Genomic DNA, 19750 nt, shown 5'->3' with positions numbered 1-19750 from the left:
CTTATTGGAAGTTGCTAACCTCACACTTTCGCCCCAGTCTTGCTAAAACCTGTTATAAAGTATACTCTGGGAAACACGTGCACACACGCTACACTCACAGAGGACTTCCAGCAAAAGCCTTGCTGGAAAGCTACAAACTATGAGATCTATCAATGATCAGATGGCAACACCCATCACTAACAACTGCCAACACTCAGACTGAAGCAGTCAGACACTGTGAGGAACCATCCATCATCCCTGTCATTTCTTCAGGGAGTGCAGAAGGCGCTGGGGGAGGGAGCCAGGGCCCTGCAGTGGACAGAAGTGACAGCAGACCATGCAGCAGAATGCAGATCCAAACGTGACCTCCAGTTTCTACTGTGAAAATGTGGGAATCAAGACAGGGAAAGAAACAATAATTTAATAAAGAATAAAAAAGTAAAGAATTTTGTTGATCGGCTGGGCACGGTAGCTCACACTGATAATCCCAACACTTTGGGAGGCTGAGGTGGCAGGAGTTCAAGACCAGTCTGGGGAACATAGTGAGACCCTGTCTCTGGCTGGGCACAGTGGCTCACACCTATAATTCCAGCACTTTACGAGGCTGAGGCAGGTGGATCACTTGAGCCCAGGAGATCAAGACCAGCCTGGGCAACATGGTGAGACTCTGTCTCTACAAAAAAAAAAAAAAAAAAAAGTAAAAATTAACCGGGTGTGGTGATGTATGCCTGTAGTCCCAGCTCTCAGGAGGCTGAGGTGGGAAGATTGCCTGAGCCAAGGAGGTCGAGGCAGCAGTGAGCCACTGCAGTCCAGCCTGTGTGACAGAGTGAGACCCGGTCTCTAATAATAATAATAAGAAGAAGAAGAAGAAGGAAGAAGAGGAAGAGGAGGAGGAAGAGGAGGAGGAAGAGGAGGAAGAGGAAGAGGAGGAAGAGGAGGAAGAAGGAAGAGGAAGGGGAGAAGGAGAAGGAGGAGAAGGAGAAGGAGATAAACCCCTCTCAATAAAGATTTTGATAAAATTAACCAGGTCCCAGCTACTCAGGACGCTGAGGTAGGAGGATTGCTTAAGCCCAGGAGTTCAAGGTTACAGTAAACTATGATTGCGCCACTGCACTCCAATCTGGGTAAGAGAGTGAGACCTTGTCTCTAAAAACTTAAAAAATATTGTCGTTTATTGAATGTCTCTTCCTGCTACACTGTGACCTCCCTAAGGACCCCAGTCCACATCAGTTTGGTTTGCTAATGTATCCCAAACCCCCAGCACAGAGCATGGCAATGGAGGCTCTCAGTTAATATTTGCTGAATCAATGAGTGGTGCAGCAGCACTGTCCCCCTTCTGTGTCCTGTTTGCCCAACCCAGTCTTGGACTTAGGTGTGTGTTCCCCGAATGGAATCACCTGGGGAACCACAGACACAGAGCTGTTCCCCCCACGTGTACGTCCCGCTGATACGAGAAAGGAGAGGTGGGCCCGAGTTTGGGCTCTGCTGCGTCACTGGCCTGCTGTTCCAGGTCGGAATTTTCCTCTTTCTGAGGCCACCACCCTCACAAAGCTGTTGAGATTCAATGAAAAAGAGAGGAAAGATGGATGGGAAGGGCCCCTAGAAATAAGGATATTACTAATTTCCTAAGGAAAGTACAGTCTTATGAGTGACATCACCATATTTTAAAATCAGACGCACTGGTTTCCTGCAGACACAGGAAAGACCCACAGCTGCAGGCATGTGCGGGGCACGTGAACAACCCTGCTCTGCGATTTCGGCACACTGCTTCTCAGGCTCCTCTAGAAAGGAGGAAACTCAAGAGCTGAGAGACCCAGAGGCTGGTGTCCGCATCAAGTGCAGCTGCCGCGTTTCAAGGAGAGCCATCTTGTGTGTGTAGACAGTGTTGGCCTCAGAGACCAGCCAGGAGAAGGCCGGGTGGGCACAGAGTCAAGCGTCAGGTTGTTTCCCGTGGGAAAAGGTGTAAGGAGGAAAGGACTGCCTGCATTTTTGCCCCTTTACACACATGCGTGCGTGCACACACACGCACACCTCCCCCACACCAGCCTCCCCAGAGCCTCTTCCAAAGCACCATCTCCAGCCTCAGGGGCCAGCAGTCAAGTGCAATTCTCCTTCCAGGCATCTGGGAGCCTCCCTTGCAGCAACCCCTCTTCAGACTGGAATTAGAGGCATGTCCCTCTCAACAGCTGACCAAGGTGCAGGCAGCTAGCTGGCTTTGTGAAGGCAGCATGGCCTGCAGGGTGGGCCGCCCCGCAAATCCAAGGGGAAGATGAGTCCCCAGTCTGCTCTGGGCCTCTTTCCTCATTTGCTCTTTGGAGGCGGAGGTTACTCTAAGTGCCCTTCAAATTCCTTTCCAGCTCTAGTCTTTGAACTCCTGGTTTCTTCCTTTCCAACTTATGGAAATTATTTTCCCCACTTTTCCTGAGAGGGGAAGTGTAAGACACCAGGCTGTCTCTGACAACTGCCAAAGTGGCCGTTTTTTAATGGAAAATCAGCTTCCTTCTCAGGTTGCTTAACAGAGCAGAAGCTTCTCGAGAACAGAGAAGCCTAATGTTTCCCTCTGGTTTTTTGACGTCATTTGCCTGTGGGTGGGTTCCCATCCGCTGCCACCTCTCCAACCACACTAAATTTTATTGCGCAGATTTTAAAAACACACCTTGGTGTGGCAGGCCACCTAAAGAAGCGATGTAGCCCAGAAGCCCTGCTGTTAAGCTGTGGCAGAGAGAGCTTTGGTCCAGTCTCTGACGGTGCCAGGATCCCATCCCACAGAGTAAATTCTCCATCCTCCCCTTCTTGGCCCCTCGCCAATAAAAGCGGAATGTTCACTTTACACTGTCTCATGGGGGATTTGAAGAATCAATTCTGAACACTGACTTGAAAGCACGTATCCATCTAAGAGAAAGTATAAGAAGTGGGGAAGGGGACAAGGGAGCTAACATTTGTGGGATGTTTGCTGTGTGCCAGGTACTGGGCTGTCTACTTGACTTGCATTCTTTCCTTTAACTCTGCTTTGTAATTATCATACACAAAACCGTCAAATGGTTTAGGCAGCTGAGAGTCTAAAGCTTATCAAGAAGACAGTGGCCATGCAGAGGCAGAGAGGGGAAACCAGACCTCCCATAAGCCCCCAGGAAGCTAAATACCTTTGGCATACTTCACACCACCCATGCAAAGTTTAAAAATCTAATCATGTCCATTTGCAATGCACAGATAAGGGGCACTGGAAGTATATTCACCAATACAAATATGTTGGTGCTTTCGAATGTCAGAGAGTTCAGCTGAGTGGCTGCAAATCTCGTCACTGATAAATAACAGACATGTTCATCTTATTCCAATATTTTCCTTTCTAACTTAAAAATAACTTTGTCATTTCTCCTGGTACGTTTTGAGGTGATTAGTCTTAAAATGTGTCATGGGTGGTAAATTCAGGAGAACTGAGCTTGGCCTCCAAAATAAGCAATGCTCCCCATGACATTATGGAGTGAAAACACACGCTTGCTTTGGTCTTGCCTGGTCTGAGGCTTCGTAACGTGAGCAGCGTTCACGGTGAGGCCGTGCATGGAACTCACGCCACACGGGAGCTGTGACTCAGGTCTGTTCTCCGAAGGGGTGAGGTGATGGCTATTAATATTTTATTTCATACACTGTAGTGTTTGCAGAAGCAAACATATTGTAGTTAAGGTTACGCGCATTGAGCGCCAGCATAATCCAGTTTTTCTTTCCGCCAGGCTTTTTTCACACAGATGTGTTCAACCCAAAGGTGAATTTTTGGAGCCTTAAAAAAAGAAAAAGAAAAAAATGAATGAGAAAATTTGAAAACAATTAGGTAAACCATTATAGTTGTACAACTGTGAACAGATGACAGCTTTTATACTTGGAAAATAGTATGAAGTGTTTTCTTTTCTTTGTTTGTGGTTATTTTCCTCTCACATGAAAGTGGTCAGCCAACCACCAAAATAAACAAAAGGAAGGATGAGGCTGAAGCTTACGGGTAGCCATTTGTCAGCAGAAGTAAAGGCCAAGTGTTCCCAGAAAGAAGGCGCCACAGTCAGCTGCTGTGGCAGGAGTGGCATCCATCTCCGAAGCCTGTGTGTGACTGCGCAGGGTGGCACACGCTGACGTCTGCCCTAGATCCCCACAAGCCTCTAGCTCAGGGTGAGTCACCACTTTCAGCCAAGGGGTGTCTGCTGGTTCTGAGGTGACCCGGCCTTTGTAAAAGGGTTTTGACGGAAATACCTTGCAGACTCAGGGCTGAGTCCGCCATGGCACACATCTGCTCCCACCCCGTGGGATGAAGGCTGCAGCTCGCCGGGTCCTGCTTTCTCATCTGAGAATGGGAGGGGTAGGGCCTCTCAGAGCCCTTCTGTATCAAGTTTTCTGGGGATCCAGAACCAGCCCCACTCCAGCCCCACTCCTTCCCAAGCTAGCAGGAGCACATCTGTCCTCCCCAGACTGTCTCCCCCGTTTCAGTTGCGGCAGAACTGCGGTGAGCCAGACCTGTGCAGGCTTTGCAATCGGATCGCTGCCCAGATGGACGCTTCTTCCCCTGAACTAGTTTTCTCCTGGGCAGCCCTCTGTACATTCTCACCTTTCCTCCGCGCCGCTAGTCCTGCATCAGAAGCAGCCGGTGCTCCTTCCCAGAGCCCTCTCTGGCAGACTGTGAACAGCGTGGACCATGCCTCTTCACCTGAGGAGAGAGGCTCTGAAGCAGGCCCTGCACTCGGGTGCAGAAGCATCCGGCACCTGTGGCAGACTGGTCATCTGAACCCTGCTACCCGGGTAGGACCCCAGCTTCCTTGCCCTCTGGCTTCCGAGCCAGGGCTGGGTCTCGGGCAGGGTCTGGGGCAGCCTTGTAGCACGCAGCACATCAGCCGCAGACCTTCTTGGGCTCCCTCAAGGGTAGGACCTGATGCTACTGCAGTCTCCCTGCTGTGGGCATGCCTCTGCTCTTGCTGTTGACTTGAGGATGTGCTTTTAACCGAATGCACCTGGCTTCACACTGAGCGGGCGAAGGACAGAGGGCTCACTGGTCTAGGGTCCAGCTCTTTCGGAGGACAGCTGACCGTCTTTGGCCCCAGGGCCATTCTCTGCACTTTTACATGATGAGATGCAGCAGTGTTTCCAACTCTGTCGCTTGAGAAGTGTGGACATTTCCCTAGATCTTGTGGCAGTTCCTAACACATCTGCAGGGAAGGATCTTGCGGGAGGGGCAGTCTATTAGGATGAGCTATATGAAATTGCCCATGTTTTGAAGTTGGAAAGGGTCACGTATTGCATTTTATATAGTTCAACCTAAAGGTCAAAAAGGTGGAGGAATGTTGGCCTCCTTGTGATGTCATGTTTACCTGATAAGCATCCTGGGGTTTTACCTAGGGTATATAACACAGTATTCGTGTCTATAGCAAAGAGTATTATTGTAGATACTACAGTCATTACTACTTAAGGTATTATCACACTGCTACATGAGCTCACTTTAGAAACAATTGATAGAGACAGAGGGAAGACTATCTATCCCCTGGGAGACCCCAGTGCCTTGGCCCTGGCCCCTGGTCTTTGCCTTTGGAACTAGAGGTTTCAAATGAGCTCTCCTCTACCCCCATTCTTGTCTTCCCTGCTTTGAAACAGGACACCTCTGGCCAGTGGGCTTCCTTTTGGAGATAAGAGATGTTGGGTGATCAATGGCCTCAGACAACGTAGCTGTCACGGTTTCATTTATTAAATGTCATGGTGATAAAGCCGTTTGCTAATGAAAAGGGTGGGATCCATTGCCTAGTGGCATTCACATCCATGCTGTCACCGTCTAACCCAGATTTCTCAGAGCAGCCACTGGCTTGGTGTCGTAGCTGAATGATGTCACTTCAAGCATCACGTAACTTTCCAGCTGGCTAGGATGGAAAAGGGGTTTATTATTGTGGCATGTTTTTCACAGCGTCTGAAAAAAAACGAAGCAGACAGGGCTATATGACAGGATCCGGTTCTGTTTTCACAGGTGTGTCTGAAGGCCACAAGGTACCTTTCACGTGCAATAGAAATGTGACTCTGTGGCAAAAGAAACTTTTTTAAAAAAGCTTTTCTCAAGAGATTTTAAATATGTATGCATAATTAATGTTGGAAATTGGCCTCAAATACATTAAACTCAAAAGACTAGGAGCTGGGCTGCCGAGACCTTGGTCTCAGTTCTGTACCTACTGACAGAGCTCTGACTTCATCTTTGCCTTAGTTGCTCCATGGAAAATATGGACCTCCCAGGGTATTTGTCTGTTTTTAGCTTTTCATTGCGGTGTAATACATGCAGAAAAGTATACATCTTAGCATACAGCTTGTTGGATGCAAACCGTAGGCATCCCTGTCACTAGCACCCTGACCAAGAAACACACATGACCAGCACCCCAGAGGACCCCCGCGCCTCTTCCAGCCAACCACACACACAAAGACTTCCAGCAGCATCGATTTCAGCCCAGTGAGACCTGGTCCGACTTCCGACCTGACGAACTGTAAAATAATAAATTTGTGTTTTCAGGCCACCGTGCTTGTGGTCGTCTGTTACAGCTGCCCTAGGAAACCAATGCACTGATGCTGCTGGTAAGAGGGAGAGCCAGGAGGTGACCCCCAGCTCTGTCCCCAAAGACCAAGTTCTTAAAAACCAGCAGGATAAATAGTACTGCTACTGGCTTTGTTAGGTGTTTGGTCATCGGTGAGGGTATGAAGGTAGAATGAAAGTGCAGATGCCAGCCAGCGTGCGGTTAAGTTGGGTACTAGGTAGCCAGTGTCTCTGAGGTACTCTGACTTGCCCAGCCCCCGACCCCCATGCTCAGAATGTCCCCTGCCTGGAAAGAGGGAATGTGATATGTTACTAACACTTCAGTGTGAGTTGAGTGCATTATCTCTTCCTAAAGTGTTTGTGTTCTAAAAGATGACCTGAGCGATGACTTTCTACTATTTATGAGAAAGAGGGCTACACTAAGGGGCCATGGCTGACCGTGTGAGACCCAATTCCTTGTCCATCTTCCACTGTAGAGTCAGAAAACACCAAAAAGCATCTTTCCCGTGCTGCCTTACAGAGACTAAAGAGTAGGAATAACTAGCAGGATAGCTAGCAGAGACTAAAGCGTAGGAATCTCAGCTGTGGGCTCCCTGGGAGAAGTTGCTTTCCTGATAAAAGGGATCGTTGTTGCTGGCACAGCGCATTTCTGTCATGTTAAACACGAACATGGTGCATGTGTTGTAGTGGCCAACCTGCAAGCACGAGGAAAGAAGTGTACACAGGAAGGATGGGGAGTGGGAGTAGAGCAAGTCCTCCAGCTCCCACTGCACTGCCAGTCACTGCACCAGCCCCAGCAAGGTCTTGTCACTCCAGAGGTCTTGTTTCAAGAAAGGAAAAACCTCTCCAGTGTGTGCCAGTGTTCATTGTATTTTCTGTTACTTGCAGCTGAATACATTCCAAACAGGCCGAGGTGCCTTTCAGATCACAAAAAGGTAACCACCTAGGAATGGGGACACGGGCAGGCAGAATTCTTGAGAATGAAAGGAATTCCTGGGACCCTTGCCCACACTTTCACCACGGTGAACACATGCAAGGAATGATGAGTCAAGGGAACCATCCGGAGAAATGGGATTGAGCTATAGATATCCAGTAAACCTGATGCATTCCGTTAGGCGAGAAGAAATAGAAGGCTCATAATTTTAAATGAAAAGGTTAGTTAAAATCAGGAGACTTTGGAGAGCCTTTTATTTGTTTATTTTTGTTTCTGGTGAGGTTTATTACCTTTCAGAGGGACATGCTGTTAAGTTGAGTACCTCTGAGAACCACCATCTGTCACATATTTTCCAGGACCACCCTGGGAAATTCGAGGCATATTGTCTCCTTATCTCAACAAGCGTGCTGTGTTGGTCTATCCATGGAGTCATAATTTGAGATTAGGAAATATGCTATTATTCTTAAAAGCTCAATTATTTAAGAATCCCCAATAGCCAGGTGATCCCTTATACTTAGTGGTATTTATTGATACAGATGAGTACTTTGAAAAATTAAGAGAGACGTTTACTTTGTAAGCTACCACTAAGACGGTCTCTGACCGGATAAAGATAACTGGAGCAGACGAATCTGTTTAACAAAGGTGGTGATATATATTGTGGCAGCTGAATGCCCCCTTACAGCCAAGGGAGAACAATTAGCGAATTCATTCGTTTAATTCATGAATTTTCCTTCTATTTACACTTTAAACAAACATGCCAGTTGTTTGCTTAGTTAACAAGCTCTGCCTTCATTATAAGCCATTAGTGGCTAGTAATAATTGAAACTGTGTTTGGATTTCAAAAATACAGAAATAAACCCAATTAATTTCACCCTTAGTAATATGGAATTTGTCTGATTGACCTGAGCTAGGCAGAAGTTTGTGTCTTTGCCTTTTGCATGAAGGGTTTGCTAAATCATTTTCTAGCCATAAACAGGAATTTCTCATAAGAAAAAACTAAACAAAACAGGTTAAATCCTAATGCTTATAGGGAGCCAGGCAGCAATATAAATTAGTGAATGGGTTGGGTAGAGCATCCTCTGAGAAACACTTGGTCTACTTTTGATGGAGACATGGATATAAGAAATATTTCACTTTTTATCCTGTGATAAGAAGGAAAGAACCACACCATGATTATAAATGACAAGGAGGCTCAGCCAGTGGCAGGGAGACAGGAGGGAGAAGTTGGGACCACAGCAAACCGGAGAGCCCAAGCCGTGTGTGAAAGGACCAGCTCCGATTCAGCTGCAGTTACTACATAAGAATGCAGGCCTGTGATGAGGGACTCCCAAGCGTTTTTTGCCTGCTTCTCCGATTTCACCAGGATGAATCATAACAGGGACCTGATAAATTCTTATCTTTGAAATGCTCTGTACTGCTTATTATTGTTCTTAGGAAATGATAAAATATTGCCCTTTGGCGTTAGACGTGTGTGTGTGTGTGAACAGAATAAATACATGTCCACTTCTAAAAAAGACCTGGGCCTAGTGTGGCCACATCTTCCGAATTTTTAATGTAATTTGAAAATCTGGATTTCTGAGAAATGAGAAAGGGGGCGACACTAGGGTGCCATGGCTGACCGTGTGAGACCCGGTTCCTTGTCCACCCTCCACTGTAGAGTCAGAAAACACCAAGAAGCATCTTTCCCGTGCTACCTTACAACTAGCAGAGACCAATCCCAGCTATCTCCCATAGCTGAGATTCCTATCAGTCTTTATAAATGGGAAGTTTGTAAATCTTCCCATTTATGAACTTTGGCAGTGAGTTTTTGCTATTTAAGCTGATGCTGTGCAGCCACCACAGCGCAGTTCAGCAGCTCTCAGAGTTGTGGTCTCTGGACCGGTCACTATTAGCATTGCCCGGGAACTTCACAGAAAGACAGGTTCCTGGGCCCCACCCGGGCCTACTGACACAAACTCTCTTGGGATGAGGCCCAGAGCTCTGTTTTAACAAGCCTTTCAGGTGGGGCTGCCAGTTTTTAGCACATATTTCATGGAACATACACCAAAAAAATTATTCGTTGTTTATCTGAAATTCAGATTTGACTGCATGTGCTGTTTTCTTATCTAGCAGACCTACCTCCAGGTGCTTCTGATACACGCTGGTGTTGATCAAGCAAAATGTGTATGAGCCAGGCTGCTTGTGTTTGAATCTGCTTTGACACGTACTGACCCTGGGATTTTAGGCAAGTGACATAATTTCTGCGTGGCTCGGTTTACTTCCATGTAAAATAGGCACGATAGTAATTTCTTCCTCGTGGGGTGGTTGCTGGAATTGAATGAGTTAGCGAACATAAAATACAACTTTTCCTGGGAGAAATAAACAATATATGTGTTTAGTATCATCATTTTATTTTTCTTTTCTTTTCTTCTCTAATCATCACCACTGCTGCCACCACCCAGCCGCGAGGGAATACGAGAACTCATCTTCCTTCAATTCTTTTTTCCTGGATCTTTGATTTAGCAGAATTGATTCTAATGTGCTACTCCTCAAGGCCACTCTGTTGCTTGTTCCTACCCAGAATTACCCTTGCTTTGAAATCTAGTTGACAGTGTGGAGGTCTGGCAGGGAACCCACACTTGCCTCCACCCCGACGTCCTGCTGCCTGAACTCTGTCAGCCAGCAGTGCCTCTGTGGTGCTCAGGCCTCTTGTTGGACAGACCAGCCTTGCTTCTCCATTTCTGCTTTCACCAGCCCAGCAGGGCAAGTCAGCAGCTTCCTGACCTTGTCTTGGGTTTTCAGATTCGCAGCGGGCCTGACTGGGTCTTGGATTCTTGCTATCAGTTGGGGAAACAATGAATGCCTTCCTCAGCAATTAAATTCTCAGTACATTTTGGGAAATCCCCGCAACTTTTTCCAGACAAGGAACATGGGAGGATTTGATTTGTGGACCCAAAGAGTGTATTTAAAAGGAAAGCACTCACCAAATTGTCCTTGCCGAGAATGGCTGCAAGCTGCCCCAGCGCGTCCCTCCATAAAGCAGCCCTCCAGGCCTCCACACCACCACACGTGACAGACTTGTGCTTGCCGTGAAAACCACCAGGATGAGCTATTACGGCTCTCAGTTGTGCCATTTTATTGCTATTCTGGGAATGGAGCAAAACACATTATTTTATTAAATAAAGATTTTCCCTGTATCACAGTGGAGGCTAATTTTATTAGCTCTTTTTATGGGAACAAACATCATCGCCCTGATTGGGGAGGACGGAGGTGGGGGCCGTGGGGAGGTGAGGGAGTGGAATCACATTTTGTCATCTGCGCGCTCCAATGAGGCTGCCGACATGGTTTAATTGGTTACTCACTTTAATTACTTACTTACCAGAAGAGTTCCCCAGATCCTGCAGAAAATACACAGCTTTCATTCATAAGTCATTTATAGATGATTCAAAAGACATGTTCAGGGCCAGGCTCACGCCTGTAATCCCAGCACTTTGGGAGGCCGAGGCAGGCAGATCACGAGGTCAGGAGATCAAAACCAGCGTGGGCAACATGGTAAAACCCCCGTCTCTACTAAAAATACAAAAATTAGCTGGGCATGGTGGCGGGCGCCTGTAGTCCCAGCTACTTAGGAGGCTGAGGCAGGAGAATGGCATGAACCCGGGAGGCAGAGCTTGCAGTGAGCGCCAGTGCACTCCAGCCTGGGCAACACAGCAAGACTCCGTCTCAAAGAAAAATAAAAAAAGACATGTTTGGTTACAATAAATATTTGTTCATTTTGTGTGGGTATGGGTGTGTCCCCTGATAACCAAAATCTATAGTCTCCAAAATGTGTAACTAAATGAATAGAATGTTCAAAATTTGTTCAAAAACAAATTTTTTGTTCTCATCTATGAGATTCTGGAACGTTTAAGGCAGAACATGTACTGTCAGATTCAGAGAGGGAAAGGAGTCCAAATGTAGTTGAAAAACTCAGTAAAATACTGTTCCTACCTCTGATTCTTTAGCTTTGAAACCTGAGACTTTCACGTGCAGCTTTTTTGATGACCATAACCAGCAGAACCGGCCCCCACCCGCACCCCCAGGCTGAGGCAGAGCAGCCAAGGCAGGTGCCTGGTTCCGTGTGCGGGGCCGAGGTCTCCACCGCGTTCTCTGTTCTCTCTGGATGTGCTGCCCGGGGTCAGAGGTGATGTATCCGCTGCCCTGCTGGGCGGCAGCCGAGCCTTCCACATGGTCTGCAGAGCTGCCCCCGAGCCAGAGGTGGTCTCTGTGTTTCCTGGAGTCAAAGCGGTCTCCATGTTTTGTTGTTGCCGTGCTGCTTTTCCTGCTAGCAACAGGCCACGGCTAACGCTAAAGCAGGTGGGGAAGCTGATGCCTCTCTCCTCCCCATTGTCATCTGTGCTCTGCTTTGGAGCCTTTCCCTGGCCCCCATGAGCTCCCACCTTGAACCTTGCTAGGATCCAGGTATCCCTCATTTACATCTCCATGTGACGTGAAACCGTGAGGCTCCTCTGAGAGCACTTAGAAGTTAAACCAGATCATAAAGCTGGAGCTCCTGGCCTCGGCGTCGCTGTTTGCTTCCCTGACGTCGGTGCCCACCTCCCTGTAGTATCACTGCCACGTCTCTACCGCAGTTTCTCTCTCCATCTTGTTAGCTGCCTCCCCAGCTTGTCTTCTGTGTCCCTCCTGCTTTCTCTGTCTCCCTCCTTTTGTTACCTGCGTCTGCTTCCCTCAGCCTGTCGGCCTGTTTTGTAATGCGCTTCCTTCATCTTGTTTTCTTCCCTCATCTTTCTATCTGCTTCATTCAGCTCCATCTTTATTTCCCTTATCTGCTCCCCAGCTCCTTTCTCTGCTTTTCTCCTTGTCTACTTCCCTGTCTTTTTGTGTTTCCCCATCTCATTCTCTACGGCCCGAATTTTGTTATCTTCTTGCCTCCTGTAGCCCTTTGAGTTTGTGATCTGCTTTAAACCATCTCTACTTGAAAAGAATACAAGGCTTTAGCGAAAACAGATGACAGGTGGGGAACCAGGGAGAGGTAGACTCGTGTGTCACCCTCCTGGGGACAGACCTAAGTACCTTTGTAAGGGCTTGTCTAACACATGTCCCTGTGACCCACTGGGGACTCCCAGTGTAGAACAGGGTTATGAGGAAGTAGGCACTGCTCTTCGGGGGCATCAGCAGTGGAGTAGTGATGCCCCCCATGGCCTCTGTACCCCTATTTCCTACCTTCCTCTCACTAGGAAGAGGCCTGCTCACCTTGGGCCAGTTCTGGCTGTGACGTAGATTGAGGGAACAGAGGTCTCAGGACGTGGTTGATAGCTTCCCATTGGTGCCTCCTGAAGACAGAGCTCCTGGGAGAGTAATGATTGTGAAGCCCGTGGGCTTGAGCTGGCACAGAGGGACGGGAGTCCAGAGGCCACAGGTCTAAACCCAGCGACACTGGGCAGAGTGGGTCAGAGTGAGGCTTTAGAGTCCGGACTGTGTTTAGAGTCCAGGCTTGAGCTCCAGTCTTGGCTCTGTTGCTTGCCAGCTGTGTGACCTTGGGCTAGTCAGTCTCCCTCTCTGCACCCCACTTTCCTCATGTATAAAATGAGATCATAAAATCAAATAATAGCACCATCCTGAGGTTGTGGGTAGAGCAGTGAGATGGCATGTATAAAATGCGGTGCCTGGCACGCCACAGACACTGAGCAGTGAGTCTTTAGAAGGAGAAGATGTTTGGGTACAGGAATAAGGAATGTGGCCTGGGGCTTTCCTCAGTCTCTCTTCCGTAGTCACATTCGAGTCAAAATTCATTTAGGCAAATGAGTGGATGTTTTGCTATTTTTTTTCCAGATTTTTAAAAATTGTTTTTAATTTTAATTTTTTGTTGCTGTCGAGTCGGCGTCTCGCACCGTCGCGTGGGCTGGAGTGCAGTGGTGCAGCCTCGGCTCCCTGTAACCTCCGCCTCCCAGGTTCAAGCCATTCTCCTGCTTCAGCCACCTAGTAGCTGGGATTACAGGCACCCACCACCACACCTGGCTAATTGTTTATATTTTTAGTGTAGATAGGGTTTCGCCTATGTTGGCCAGGCTGGTCTCGAACTCCTGACCTTGTGATCCGCCCACCTCGGCCTCCCAAAGTTTTTCAGAATGTTTTAGAAAACACTTCTACTAACCTTAAGCCTTTCTTTCAAACCCAGATCCCCTTACACACTGATCAGACGTAGCAAGTTTGCTATCTCCTCAGCCTCCTGTTTAAAGATTACACACTGCAGTCGGGTGGGTGCCAGATGAGGAAAGCGGAAGACGCGGATTCCCTCCCACGCAGTCTCAGGGCCAGTGGGAAGGAGGGTCCCGCCAAACTGTCTGGGCCACCCCCCAACTTTGGCTTCAGGACTGCAGAAGCATCTCCTACATTAGGCTGCATCCAGGAGAGAGGGACTAAGGGATTGCGTTTAGAAATAGGGGCAGGGGCTGAGTGTTGTTGGGCTTGTCAACGCATAGGTGAGAGTGTTGACACACATCACTTCACACACCTGATGAAGGAAAGAGGAGACAGGCTAGGAACCTCAGAGGGGCGGAGAGGCCGTTTGTCTCCCTTTCAGATGGGCCCAGGCTACTACGAGTCTACATTTCAGTTGTCCAGTTTAAATTAGCAAGTAATGAAGTCACACAAGCAGAAGCTGCTGCTTGTGATTATAAGACCCTTAGAACTATCCCGCTGGACTTGAGAGGGCTAGAAGCCTGGTTCCCCCCTCTCTCGGGTCTTCTTTCATCTCTATCATGAGATATTGGCCTGCACATGTTGAAATTGTGAAAAGCGTCGAGTCCATGAGAAGTACCAGCTTGATAAATGTAAGTCTGCATGATGCCTCCCGAGGATCTGTGTGAAAAGTAAACTTGCGGCCGGGTGCAGTGGCTCATGCCTGTAACCCCAGCACTTTGGGAGGCTGAGGCGGGCAGATCACCTGAGGTAGGGAGTTTGAGACCAGCCTGACCAATGTGGAGAAACCCTGCCTCTACTAAAAATACAAAATTAGCCGCGCATGGTGGCTCATGCCTGTAATCCCAGCTACTCTGAGGCAGCAGAATCGCTTGAACCTGGGTGGCTGAGGTTGTGGTGAGCCCAGACCGCGCCATTGCACTCCAGCCTGGGCAACAGGAGCGAAACTCCGTCTCAAAACAAAAATGTAAACTTGCTGTCTATGAGGGGAATTGGGATCTGCTCCTGTAAAATGGGAGGGGTGACCTGGGGGCTCTTCTTGTTCTTTTTTTTTTTTTTTTTTGACGGAGTCTTGCTCTGTCGCCCGGGCTGGAGTGCAGTGGCTGGATCTCTGCTCACTGCAAGCTCTGCCTCCCAGGTTCACGCCATTCTCCTGCCTCAGCCTCCGGAGTAGCTGGGACTACAGGCGCCGCCACCTCGCCCGGCTAGTTTTTTCATTTTTAGTAGAGATGGGGTTTCACCGTGTTAGCCAGGATGGTCTCGATCTCCTGACCTCGTGATCCGCCCGTCTCGGCCTCCCAAAGTGCTGGGATTACAGGCTTGAGCCACCGCGCCCAGCCTCTTCTTGTTCTTAACAGCAAGCAATTGCCTGTCCTCTGGGTTCCTTCCACCCCTGCAGCCTGCTGGAACCTGCTGTGGCAGCAGCATCTCGCGGGGCCGCTGAGTGCTGGGTTGTTCCATCCACAGCAAGATGGGCCATGCTGGTCAGGGCTCCACGGAGAAAGCACAAATAAATCAAACACCAGCTCCTACTTAAGATCTGATGAAATTCTCCATTTCCGCTCCAAATTGAATTCCTCCCGAAGGATGGGAGCAGCTCCTGGGAGTAATGAAGGCACTCCTTCCTCCTCTGCTAGAAACATGTTTTAGATTAACAGATGCAGCCTTCTAATCTGGGTGGGTAGGTAGTGTTCAGGAACAGCCTTGAGAAAGTGTTTTCAGACCAGACATGATATTTTTAATCTCGAGGGGCAAGGCGGCAGACGTGCAATACACTTGGCCTCTGTGGCGGAGGCGGCCCCAGAGGTGGTCTCCTGGGGAAGAGTGACGACGTGGAAGTGTGGCTGCAAGCCACTCCTCCTGCCACCTCCTTCTCCTCCACCACTTGGAGCCAAGAAGAATTTATGGTGGGGAACAGAAGCGAGAGGGCTTGTGCTTTTTGAGATTTGAAATACCACTTTCCTTCCCATCTCTTATTTGGGAAAAATAGTACACTCTGTGATTTAAAAAAAAAAAACAACAACAAAAAACCATGAAAGAAACGTTTTTAGGATGAAGATGTCATTGAAGTGATTATCTTCCATTCTCTGTAATGGTGATGAATCGACAGTCTGCCATTTGTAGAGGCATTTGACACCGACTCTTCCAGGGGAAAAAAAAGAAACAATTTTCCAGTGAACCTTGTCGGGGAAAGACTGATCACCGGCAGGCTGGCTCGGACCCTGAGCACAGTTCCAAGAAGGCAGGGATGAGGAGGAGCCGGGCTGGGTGCAGGGATGAGGAGGAGCCGGGCTGGGTGCAGGGATGAGGAGGAGCCGGGCTGGGCCGGTGAGTCGAGGCTGAGGTAGGAGTGCAGTGTTCTACAGGTCCATTTCGAGGGTGGGCATGAGATAGATTATCTGTTGGAAAAGAAATACTTCACGTTATTCCTTGAAGTGAGCTAAAGAAAATTACTTTTCTTCACTCACCGTTGAAAAAAAAGCAGTCTAAAAAAAGATAAGAGGTTAAATCTACTTAACATGAGAAATTCAGACATTTAGGATCCGAGGGAGGGAAGGAAATTCTCCTTGAAAGAATATTCCGTTGGTCCTTTTATGTCAGAATTTTGTCAGCAGCCTGTAAGAAAGGTTGTCAAAACCTCACTCCACGTGTCTGGTTTACTTTTAAAAAGAAGCCTTTTCCTTCATAGGGAAATAACCCCAGAGTATCCAGTAAGTCAAACCCAGCCCCAGAGGCCAAACAGGCCCGGGAGGCTTTCGATTCAGGTTCCAGCCTGAAACTCGCTTTTCAGGGAGAAGGTCATGTTTTCCACGGACAGTGCGCTCGTTTCTGTGGTTAGCGCCCATCCTCCTGAGCCGGAGGATGTTCGGGACGTTCAGGCTTGGCCTCCCTCGGAGGACGGTGGGACATGCATTGACCCCCGACTCAGAAGAAAGGGTTGAGGATGGCAAAGGGGACGTTCAGGTGGAATTCCGGCCACGCTGGGGCCTGTCCCAAGGCCCACAGGAGGCACTGAGGCCGGGTGGCGTCTCCAGATTCTACTGAAGGGTGGGCAGGGAAGTCTGGTGCAGACAGCAAGGACTGCTCAAGGGGAAAAATGAGAGGGTGGGAGAAGCAAGTGCCACCCCCCCACGGCTGCTCTTGTGCCTGCCTTCAGGCCCGCGCCGACTTTTCTATCTGCAGAAACGGGCCCGGCGAGGCGTCCGCGCCGGCGCAGAAGAGCAGGCGGGTCCCCGGACAGTGGAGGCCTTTTCTCCAGGAAGTCTCGGAGCGGTTTCGCAGCCGTCCGCTCGCAGCAGCTTCCGGACCGGAGTCCGCCCTCCAGCCTCCGGAAGGACGTGCGCGTCTGTCTCTCCGGCTGCACACCCTGCCCACGCACGCTTGCCCTCCAGCCTCTTTATAAGGCCTGAAGTTACTTCTGTTTTGTTTTAGCCCAAAGGGTGAACGGCTGCCAGCAGTATGTCTGGAATGTTATTTACTTGGTACATTTCTGTGGCTTTTCTTTGTAGCATTGCACATGCCAGAGCCATTTACTTGAGAATGCCAGGTTGCACAGTTTGTCTTCTCGACGGGGTGACTTTCTCAGTTAGGGGAGTTGAGTTCCTGTGTCTCTCAGCTTCTGCCTTCCTTCCTTGTTTTTTCCCCCCTGGTTAGTGCTCTGAGCAATACTGTTGGTGCCTGTTGCATCGCACCCCTTTGTCCTGAGTGCCCCAACTCCACTGGTCATTTCTGGGGTTTCTGGTGTCCTCTTCGAGCGCCTGGCAGACGCTTTTTCGTTGGCACGCCTGCCCTGTTACGACTTCACATGAAAGCTGTCTGTTTTGGCAGACGTGACTCTCATGATTGCAGTTGAGCTCTGAGCTGAATGGGTGATGTTGTGTGAGGGAACTCGAGGTGGGATTTCTCCACTGGTGGCTGTGGGAGTGGAAGAAAAACCTGCGAGCTGTCTTGGCTTGTGCCGAGCTGACATGATAGAAAACAAATGACTTTTGAAGGGAGGAACCGGTGTGTACAGTTTCCCAGTTTGGAAGGTTTCGCAACTGTTTTTGTTCAACTGAAGGAGGAGAGAGTTTTTAAGGGCAAATTCTTCATTAGGAAGACTGTAAACAAGTCCTGGAAAAAGGATAATTGCTGAAGGAGGAGGCGTGGAAGGTATTTGATGGGCCTCTTTCGTCAGCTCCCCCTTTCCCATGTCATCTATGCAGTTTTAATGGTGGTATTTTGGGTTTTAACACAAGGTATGGAAAATGAGATTAGCTAAATCTCCCTGTCTGGTGCCAGTCCTGGGGCTGTTTGCACACCTGGGTGGGATAACTCCCTGCCTTCTTTCTCTCTCTCAGCATAATTTTGTTCTGTCGTGTGAGTCTATAAGCTCTTGCAGATACGACGGAAAAGCTTGGCCTTACATAGGCTCGACCTTTATTCGGGCCTCCTGGAACCCTCAGCCATCCCCAGCAGCTGCTGGTATGTTAACATCAGAGCCGGCCCCCGTGCAGAATGGAACATTTTTTGCTCCATTCTTCTCGGCTTTTTCTGTCCTTCTGTGCGACTTCTCAATTTGTCTGTAAGCTGCTCAGATTTTTGGCTGAAGGGTCTTCTTTGATCTCTCTCCTGACGGCATAAGCTTCACACTGTCACACCTGCTCTTCTTTTACAGTCCAGATTTCAGAGGAAATGCTTCTACTGCCTTGTAATTTTTTTTTTTTTTTTTTTTTTTTTTTGAGTGTAAAACTTTGGTGCAGGTTACTTATTACAGGTAATAGCCGTTTCATGATGGAGAAAACTGCTTGGCAGAAACGGCCACCTGAACTGCAGCCAGAAACCTAAACTGCCGCTTTATTTATGTCTGAAAGCATCTAAGCCACAAGCCTATCAGTCATGATCTAGCATGCACATGATAATAACAGGCTCGCCAGGCTAGGAAAGCTGCCCCATGGGATGGCCGGGAGGACAGGCTCTAACAAGACTCTGTACATTTTCTCCCCCATCCTCCACAGCCCACACATCATGTTCCTCTCTCAGAGCATCTTGACAGGAGGGAGCCATCTCTGTGGGACCCGCCTCTGCCATGAAATTGCCCACGCCTGGTTTGGCCTAGCCCTTGGGGCCCGCGACTGGACGGAGGAGTGGCTGAGCGAAGGCTTTGCCTCTCACTTGGAGGATGTGTTTTGGGCTGCAGCACAGCAGGTGGGTTAAGGTGACCCTAAGCATCCCACTCCCCAGAGTCAAATTCCGTTTCTGGTCATTTGCTCACCCAACAGCTGTGGACTGAGGGCCTACTGTGCACTAGGCACAGACTTTGCTGGGGAGATGGCTGCATAAACAAGAGAGGGAAGCCCCCACTCCCCACAGGATGTGAAATCTAGAGGTGGGAGAGAGAGTAGACAAGTGGATCAGCAATGGGTCAAGTGTGGGAGGCCGGTCATCTCTTTCTGTGAAGAGAAATGAGCCCCAGAGAGGGGCAGTGGGTCCTCTTTTAGAAGGCAGTAAGAGAAGGCCGTTCTGATAAGGAGATATTTGAGCAGAGATGTGAAGAAAGGTCATGCTATGGCATACTCAAGCACTTCTTTGTGGTTCTGATTGTGGTGACGTGTGTGCGCGTTGTGTGTGTGTGTGCATTGTGTGTGTGTGTGTTTTAAATAAAGAGGTTAAAACGTAAATCCAGAATCATCTCAGATGTCTGCTCACAAGTAATGAATGAAGAATGAAGCAGGGGTGGTATAGATTAGGGAATGGTGAGGACTGTGGCAGACTGACAGCTGCTACTCAGCTCTAACCAGTTGTCATGGTGAAGGGAGGAGGGCTCAATATAACCTACACTATTACTTTTTAAGGTAATTTATAATTCTGGACTTTTATGTGAAGTTTACTAATTTAAAAAATACCATGCAAGACAAACATACCCAGAAGCCAAACCTGGTGCACACGCTCCCAGTTTGCAGCCTCTACCTTAAAGCATTGGCCATCAGTTCTAATGAGGATAATAAGCAGCTGAACTGCCTTGTGCTTACTTTCAAGTTCCTAATTTATTTGTTTTATTTTATTTTATTTATTTTTTTAGACAGAGTCTTGCTCTGTCACCCAGGCTGGAGTGCAGTGGCACGATCTTGGCTCAC

The 19750-nt window shown here is 48.6% G+C and overlaps 2 protein-coding genes across 11 annotated transcripts in view; one reads left to right on the top strand and one right to left on the bottom strand.

Moving 5' to 3' along the window:
• The window catches only part of AOPEP (aminopeptidase O (putative)), a 374597-nt gene that overhangs the window by 187924 nt on the left and 166923 nt on the right, over nt 1-19750 (top strand). For 5 of the 6 annotated variants that reach the window (XM_030919337.1, XM_030919338.1, XM_030919336.1 and 2 more), the window contains exon 6: nt 18632-18821. The exons of the other annotated variant lie outside the window; for it this stretch is intronic. In XM_030919337.1, the coding sequence (XP_030775197.1) occupies nt 18632-18821 (190 nt within the window). The remainder of the gene's footprint in view (nt 1-18631; nt 18822-19750) is intronic. 6 annotated transcript variants of the gene reach the window in all.
• LOC115893915 lies at nt 5527-12979 on the bottom strand. Of its 5 annotated transcripts, none has more exons than XR_004053939.1 (5): nt 12687-12979; nt 11424-11754; nt 10418-10579; nt 9573-9761; nt 5527-5864 (listed from the first exon to the last, which is right to left on the bottom strand). XR_004053939.1 is itself a non-coding variant. In XM_030919342.1 (5 exons), the coding sequence occupies exons 1-4, from the start codon at nt 12755-12757 to the stop codon at nt 9605-9607; spliced, it is 762 nt and encodes a 253-aa protein (XP_030775202.1). In that variant the 5' UTR covers nt 12758-12979; the 3' UTR covers nt 5527-5864; nt 9573-9604. The 5 variants fall into 5 exon arrangements, 3 of the variants coding, with proteins under 3 accessions (XP_030775202.1, XP_030775204.1, XP_030775203.1); XM_030919342.1 differs by having other exon boundaries at nt 9573-9802; XR_004053940.1 differs by lacking the exon at nt 5527-5864 and adding an exon at nt 5890-5911.

This window comes from Rhinopithecus roxellana, chromosome 16 (genome assembly GCF_007565055.1).
Source record: "Rhinopithecus roxellana isolate Shanxi Qingling chromosome 16, ASM756505v1, whole genome shotgun sequence".
NCBI lineage: Eukaryota > Metazoa > Chordata > Mammalia > Primates > Cercopithecidae > Rhinopithecus > Rhinopithecus roxellana.
This window is presented reverse-complemented; position numbering and strand designations above follow the sequence as displayed.